This window comes from Ascaphus truei, chromosome 6 (assembly GCF_040206685.1).
Source record: "Ascaphus truei isolate aAscTru1 chromosome 6, aAscTru1.hap1, whole genome shotgun sequence".
Taxonomy (NCBI): domain Eukaryota; kingdom Metazoa; phylum Chordata; class Amphibia; order Anura; family Ascaphidae; genus Ascaphus; species Ascaphus truei.
In genome coordinates, this window is record NC_134488.1 from 48,621,585 (window position 1) to 48,630,050 (window position 8,466).

General features: G+C 57.3%; 1 protein-coding gene across 1 annotated transcript in view; it reads right to left on the reverse strand.

The window, feature by feature from the left end:
* KMT2A (lysine methyltransferase 2A) overlaps positions 1 to 8,466 on the reverse strand; it is a 102,827-nt gene that overhangs the window by 48,040 nt on the left and 46,321 nt on the right. Inside the window, 7 exon segments of the mRNA XM_075604199.1 lie at positions 3,184 to 3,257; positions 5,375 to 5,466; positions 5,468 to 5,744; positions 5,828 to 5,892; positions 6,230 to 6,429; positions 6,431 to 6,465; positions 8,264 to 8,441. Coding sequence (XP_075460314.1) covers positions 3,184 to 3,257; positions 5,375 to 5,466; positions 5,468 to 5,744; positions 5,828 to 5,892; positions 6,230 to 6,429; positions 6,431 to 6,465; positions 8,264 to 8,441 — 921 coding nt within the window.

Consider the following 8,466-nt stretch of genomic DNA (forward strand, 5'->3'; position numbering starts at 1 on the left):
CACGGTGTCTCCCTGCCACACTCCCTTGCTGATCCTGGTGACACGGCGTCTCCCTGCCACACTCCCTTGCTGATCCTGGTGACACGGTGTCTCCCTGCCGCACTCCCTTGCTGATCCTGGTGATACGGTGTCTCCCTGCTACACTCCCTTGCTGATCCTGGTGACACGGTGTCTCCCTGACGCACTCCCTTGCTGATCCTGGTGACACGGTGTCTCAGTGCCGCACTCCCTTGCTGATCCTGGTGACACGGCGTCTCCCTGCCGCACTCCCTTGCTGATCCTGATGACACGGTGTCTCCCTGCTACACTCCCTTACTGATACTGGTGACACAGTGTCTCCCTGCTACACTCCCTTACTGATCCTCATGACACAGTGTCTCCCTGCCACACTCCCTTGCTGATCCTGGTGACACGGCGTCTCCCTGCCACACTCCCTTGCTGATCCTGGTGACACGGTGTCCCCTGCCTCACTCCCTTGCTAATCCTGTTGACACGGTGTCTTCCTGCCGCACTCCCTTACTGATCCTGGTGACACGGTATCTCCCTGCCCCACTCCCTTGCGGATCCTGGTGACACGGTGTCTCCCTGCCACACTCCCTTGCTGATCCTGGTGACACGGTATCTCCCTGCCCCACTCCCTTACTGATCCTGATGACACGGTATCTCCCTGCCCCACTCCCTTGCTGAACCTCGTGACACGGTGTCTCCCTGCTGCACTCCCTTGCGTATCCTGGTGACACAGTGTCTCCCTGCCGCACTCCCTTGCGGATCCTGGTGACACGGTGTCTCCCTGCCGCACTCCCTTGCTGATCCTGGTGACACGGTATCTCTCTGCCGCACTCCCTTGCTGATCCAGGTGACACGGTATTTCCCTGCTACACTCCCTTACTGATCCTGGTGACACGGTATTTCCCTGCCGCACTCCCTTGCGGATCCTGGTGACACGGTGTCTCCCTGCCACACTCCCTTGCTGATCCTGATGACACAGTGTCTCCCTGCCGCACTCCCTTGCTGATCCTGGTGATACGGTGTCTCCCTGCTACACTCCCTTACTGATACTGGTGACACAGTGTCTCCCTGCCGCACTCCCTTGCTGATCCTGGTGATACGGTGTCTCCCTGCTACACTCCCTTACTGATCCTGATGACACAGTGTCTCCCTGCCACACTCCCTTGCTGATCCTGGTGACACGGCGTCTCCCTGCCACACTCCCTTGCTGATCCTGGTGACACGGTGTCCCCTGCCTCACTCCCTTGCTAATCCTGTTGACACGGTGTCTTCCTGCCGCACTCCCTTACTGATCCTGGTGACACGGTATCTCCCTGCCCCACTCCCTTGCGGATCCTGGTGACACGGTGTCTCCCTGCCGCACTCCCTTGCTGATCCTGGTGACACGGTATCTCCCTGCCCCACTCCCTTACTGATCCTGGTGACACGGTATCTCCCTGCCCCACTCCCTTGCTGAACCTCGTGACACGGTGTCTCCCTGCTGCACTCCCTTGCGTATCCTGGTGACACGGTGTCTCCCTGCCGCACTCCCTTGCGGATCCTGGTGACACGGTGTCTCCCTGCCGCACTCCCTTGCGGATCCTGGTGACACGGTGTCTCCCTGCCGCACTCCCTTGCTGATCCTGGTGACACGGTATCTCCCTGCCGCCTTCCCTTGCTGATCCTGGTGACACGGTATCTCTCTGCCGCACTCCCTTACTGATCCTGGTGACACGGTATTTCCCTGCCGCACTCCCTTGCGGATCCTGGTGACACGGTGTCTCCCTGCCGCACTCCCTTGCGGATCCTGGTGACACGGTGTCTCCCTGCCGCACTCCCTTGCTGATCCTGGTGACACGGTATCTCTCTGCCGCACTCCCTTGCTGATCCAGGTGACACGGTATTTCCCTGCTACACTCCCTTACTGATCCTGGTGACACGGTATTTCCCTGCCGCACTCCCTTGCGGATCCTGGTGACACGGTGTCTCCCTGCCACACTCCCTTGCTGATCCTGATGACACAGTGTCTCCCTGCCGCACTCCCTTGCTGATCCTGGTGATACGGTGTCTCCCTGCTACACTCCCTTACTGATACTGGTGACACAGTGTCTCCCTGCTACACTCCCTTACTGATCCTGATGACACAGTGTCTCCCTGCCACACTCCCTTGCTGATCCTGGTGACACGGCGTCTCCCTGCCACACTCCCTTGCTGATCCTGGTGACACGGTGTCCCCTGCCTCACTCCCTTGCTAATCCTGGTGACACGGTGTCTTCCTGCCGCACTCCCTTACTGATCCTGGTGACACGGTATCTCCCTGCCCCACTCCCTTGCGGATCCTGGTGACACGGTGTCTCCCTGCCGCACTCCCTTGCTGATCCTGGTGACACGGTATCTCCCTGCCCCACTCCCTTACTGATCCTGGTGACACGGTATCTCCCTGCCCCACTCCCTTGCTGAACCTCGTGACACGGTGTCTCCCTGCTGCACTCCCTTGCGTATCCTGGTGACACGGTGTCTCCCTGCCGCACTCCCTTGCGGATCCTGGTGACACGGTGTCTCCCTGCCGCACTCCCTTGCTGATCCTGGTGACACGGTATCTCCCTGCCGCCTTCCCTTGCTGATCCTGGTGACACGGTATCTCTCTGCCGCACTCCCTTACTGATCCTGGTGACACGGTATTTCCCTGCCACACTCCCCTTGCGGATCCTGGTGACACGGTGTCTCCCTGCCGCACTCCCTTGCTGATCCTGGTGACACAGTGTCATCTGATGGTTGATGTGGCATTTCTCTGCAATATTCTTTATAATATCAATCTACGCTTCTTCAGCACTGAACACCGCTGAAGTGTAGACAGAATGAAATGCGCACAATCTATGAATCCTAAGCTGAGGGGAAATCCCCTATTCTATGACTTGGAAGTCATCCATTGTGTTGTGTCCACTGTGACATCCGCGTGTCCTGTAGGCCGGGGAAATGCAGCGTTTGTGGCAGCCGATTAGTGAGGATTATTGTAAAACTCTTGATTTGAAGTTCTTGAGGTCTTGGTCTCCTTTCTTACACCCACACACACACACACACACACACACACACACACACACACACAATATAAAGATATATACTGTATATCTATATATATCTATATATATATATATATCTCACTCCCTCCGTGTATATACACCGTCATGTCCTTACCTTTTCCTTTGGTTTTGATTTCATCAGCGCTCCCAGTCTCGCTGTCAGCTTCTTGTGTTTGTTTTGCTCGGCGCCTGCGAAAGAGAAGCAGTGACCGAACGTTCAGGGAGAGAAGCAGAGCCCCGGGGACAGTCCCACTGGAGCCCCCCCACACGCTTACACTGCCAGACCCCCCCCACACGCTTACACTGCCAGACCCCCCCACACGCTTACACTGCCAGACCCCCCCCACACGCTTACACTGCCAGACCCCCCCACATGCTTACACTGCCAGACCCCCCCACACGCTTACACTGCCAGACACCCCCCACACGCTTACACTGCCAGACACCCCTCCACACGCTTACACTGCCAGACACCCCCCCCCACACGCTTACACTGCCAGACCCCCCCCACACGCTTACACTGCCAGACACCCCCCACACGCTTACACTGTCAGACCCCCCCCCCCCACACGCTTACACTGCCAGACACCCCCCCCTACACGCTTACTCTGCCAGACCCCCCCCCCCCACACGCTTACACTGCCAGACACCCCCCCCCCCACACGCTTACACTGCCAGACCCCCCCCACACGCTTACACTGCCAGACACCCCCCACACGCTTACACTGTCAGACCCCCCCCACACGCTTACACTGCCAGACACCCCCCCCTACACGCTTACTCTGCCAGAGACCCCCCCCACACGCTTACACTGCCAGACCCCCCCCCACACCCTTACACTGCCAGACCCCCCCCCCACCCGCTTACACTGCCAGACCCCCCCACACGCTTACACTGCCAGACACCCCCCCCACACGCTTACACTGCCAGCCCCCCCCCCCACACGCTTACACTGCCAGACACCCCTCCACACGCTTACACTGCCAGACACCCCCCCCCACACGCTTACACTGCCAGACCCCCCCCCACACGCTTACACTGCCAGACACCCCCCACACGCTTACACTGTCAGACCCCCCCCCACACGCTTACACTGCCAGACACCCCCCCCTACACGCTTACTCTGCCAGACCCCCCCCCCACACGCTTACACTGCCAGACACCCCCCCCCCACACGCTTACACTGCCAGACCCCCCCACACGCTTACACTGCCAGACACCCCCCACACGCTTACACTGTCAGACCCCCCCCCCCACACGCTTACACTGCCAGACACCCCCCCCCCTACACGCTTACTCTGCCAGACACCCCCCCCACACGCTTACACTGCCAGACCCCCTCCCACCCGCTTACACTGCCAGACCCCCCCCACACGCTTACACTGCCAGACACCCCCCCCACACGCTTACACTGCCAGACCCCCCCCACACGCTTACACTGCCAGACACCCCCCCACACGCTTACACTGTCAGACCCCCCCCCACACGCTTACACTGCCAGACACCCCCCCCTACACGCTTACTCTGCCAGACCCCCCCCCCACACGCTTACACTGCCAGACACCCCCCCCCCACACGCTTACACTGCCAGACCCCCCCACACGCTTACACTGCCAGACACCCCCCACACGCTTACACTGTCAGACCCCCCCCCACACGCTTACACTGCCAGACACCCCCCCCCTACACGCTTACTCTGCCAGACACCCCCCCCACACGCTTACACTGCCAGACCCCCTCCCACCCGCTTACACTGCCAGACCCCCCCCACACGCTTACACTGCCAGACACCCCCCCCACACGCTTACACTGCCAGACCCCCCCCACACGCTTACACTGCCAGACACCCCCCACACGCTTACACTGTCAGACCCCCCCCCACACGCTTACACTGCCAGACACCCCCCCCCTACACGCTTACTCTGCCAGACACCCCCCCCCCCACACGCTTACACTGCCAGACCCCCCCCCACCCGCTTACACTGCCAGACCCCCCCACACGCTTACACTGCCAGACACCCCCCCCACACGCTAGCACTGCCAGACCCCCCCCACACGTTTACACTGCCAGACACCCCCCACACGCTTACACTGTCAGACCCCCCCCACACGCTTACACTGCCAGACACCCCCCCCTACACGCTTACTCTGCCAGACCCCCCCTCCCACACGCTTACATTGCCCTTCACTGCCCATCCAATTAAACGGGGCCCAAGGCGGCATCCAGAACAGAAAGTGTGGTGCAGCTTAGTAAATAAAGCCCTAAATGCCACAGGTTGCCGTGTGGCGGACCCCTTTTCACCCACCGGTGTCTGTGAGGGCAGGCGGCTGCTTTTTCCTGGACTCGCTGGGGCCTGTTTTCGGAGCTTCCTTCCTGGCTGGCGGTGGGGGGCTGGTCTGAGGCGGGAGGGGGGCTTTGCGTGGACAGAGGGGGCGGGCCAGAGGGCGGCTTGGCCTCGCAGGTTGGGACGGGCTGACCCTCCTCCACGCTCGCCTTCTCCTCGCTCGCCTTCCTGGGGGGCTCGCTCTTTTTCGGGGGTGGCACCGGCGGCTCTTCTCGCGCAGGAGGCGGAGCACTGGGGGGAGTGGCCGCCTTTGGAGTGGGTTCTGGGGGGCTCTTGACCGCCGGGATCTCCTTCTCGCTCCCTTTGGCCTTCTTATCTTTCTTTTTGGCCGCTGTGAAGGAGAGAGACGCCAGTGAGACGGGACAGTGCGTTACAGGCCCCCTCCGGCAGGCAGGGCTCAGGCGGCCTGCTCACCCTTTGCTTGCTTCTGCAGGTAAGCCTTGGACGGCATCCACTGCAAGTTCTGGCATTTCCTCATCCTGCAGCGACAAGGAAACAGACGGTGGGTCAGGGAGCAGGAGGGAAATGACTTATTGCTAGGTCACGTAAGTGACCGAGTAACCGTGAGGGGTTTCATGGGTTAAAGGGCAGTCACACACACGGAAACAGACTGAAAACCTACCAAATGTCTCAGTGATTAGCATGTTAAACCCCCCCAGGGTCTCATGATTAGCTTGTTATCCCGCCCCCCCCCCCCCCGTTACCTCCCCAGGGTCTCAGTGATTAGCATGTTACAACCCCCCGGGTCTGATAGCATGTTACCCCCCCCCACCCCCCTGGGTCTGATAGCATGTTACCTCCCCGGGGGGTCCTTACTTGCAGCACTGCTTCTTGATGTTGCGCCCCCCGAATTTGGGTTTATCCAGGCAGTTGGTGCAGACCCCACAGTCCTCTGGCACCTGGCAGCCTGGGCACTGCCCACAGCGCCGTGAGCGGCGACCTTTCTTAACGGCAGGCTCCTGCGGGGCCTTGTTACGCGTCACCTGTTTGATGGGCTTGAGTGGCGGAGCCGGGGGGGTCGGCGTCTTCAGAGCCGGCGATGGACGATTTGTCTGCGGGCAGAGAGTGGGCAGAGAGCGGTTCACTATATTGACCACATGGAACCAGGACTCCCTCCTACAGTGCATCGTATATACGGGAGCGTCCCTACTGCTTCCTATTACAGCTGCAAGAAAGCCGTTTCCTGTGTCACCTGTGACATCAGCAGCTTCAAGATCGCCGTTTCCTGTGTCACCTGTGACATCAGCAGAAGCAGCTAGTATCAGATATGACATCAGCAGCTAGTGTTTCCTGTATCAGATATGACATCGGCAGCTAGTGTTTCCCTGTATCAGATATGACATCAGCAGCTAGTGTTTCCTGTATCAGATATGACATCGGCAGCTAGTGTTTCCTGTATCAGATATGACATCGGCAGCTAGTGTTTCCTGTATCAGATATGACATCGGCAGCTAGTGTTTCCTGTATCAGATATGACATCGGCAGCTAGTGTTTCCTGTATCAGATATGACATCGGCAGCTAGTGTTTCCTGTATCAGATATGACAACGGCAGCTAGTGTTTCCTGTATCAGATATGACATCGGCAGCTAGTGTTTCCTGTATCAGATGACATCGGCAGCTAGAGTTTCCTGTATCAGAAATGACATCGGCAGCTAGTGTTTCCTGTATCAGATATGACATCGGCAGCTAGTGTTTCCTGTATCAGATATGACATCGGCAGCTAGTGTTTCCTGTATCAGATATGACATCGGCAGCTAGTGTTTCCTGTATCAGATATGACATCGGCAGCTAGTGTTTCCTGTATCAGATATGACATCAGCAGCTAGTGTTTCCTGTTTCAGATATGACATAGGCAGCTAGTGTTTCCTGTATCAGATATGACATCGGCAGCTAGTGTTTCCTGTATCAGATATGACATCGGCAGCTAGTGTTTCCTGTATCAGATATGACATCGGCAGCTAGTGTTTCCTGTATCAGATATGACATCGGCAGCTAGTGTTTCCTGTATCAGATATGACATCGGCAGCTAGTGTTTCCTGTATCAGATATGACATCGGCAGCTAGTGTTTCCTGTATCAGATATGACATCGACAGCTAGTGTTTCCTGTATCAGATATGACATCGGCAGCTAGTGTTTCCTGTATCAGATATGACATCGGCAGCTAGTGTTTCCTGTATCAGATATGACATCAGCAGCTAGTGTTTCCTGTATCAGATATGACATCAGCAGCTAGTGTTTCCTGTATCAGATATGACATCAGCAGCTAGTGTTTCCTGTATCAGATATGACATCAGCAGCTAGTGTTTCCTGTATCAGATATGACATCGGCAGCTAGTGTTTCCTGTATCAGATATGACATCGGCAGCTAGTGTTTCCTGTATCAGATATGACATCGGCAGCTAGTGTTTCCTGTATCAGATATGACATCAGCAGCTAGTGTTTCCTGTATCAGATATGACATCAGCAGCTAGTGTTTCCTGTATCAGATATGACATCAGCAGCTAGTGTTTCCTGTATCAGATATGACATCAGCAGCTAGTGTTTCCTGTATCAGATATGACATCAGCAGCTAGTGTTTCCTGTATCAGATATGACATCAGCAGCTAGTGTTTCCTGTATCAGATATGACATCAGCAGCTAGTGTTTCCTGTATCAGATATGACATCAGCAGCTTGCAGCCCTTTGAGCACTCGGGACCAAATAAATCCACGTGTGTTGTTACACGTCCATTCCTTTTGTGGCAATGTAAAGGCTTTTTTTCTGCTGGTGTCTCTGACGTGTGCTCCCGTGACACGCCTCCCTGCCCCCGCCCCCGGGAAACGTGGGAGATCCTCCCAGATAAACTCACCGTCATTCCCCATGGAAGACAGAACCTTCTCTCTCTCCTCCCACGGTAAGGCACTCAGGGTGGGCATGTCGTCCGGAAACACCGCCCTCTTGCGTCCCAGTGCCACTGCGGCTCTCCGGCAGACGTGCTTGATCCGGGGACCGCGCACGGACGTCTCGGAGGAATCGCTTTCCTGGCCCTGGGAGGAACGGCAGAGAGAGGTG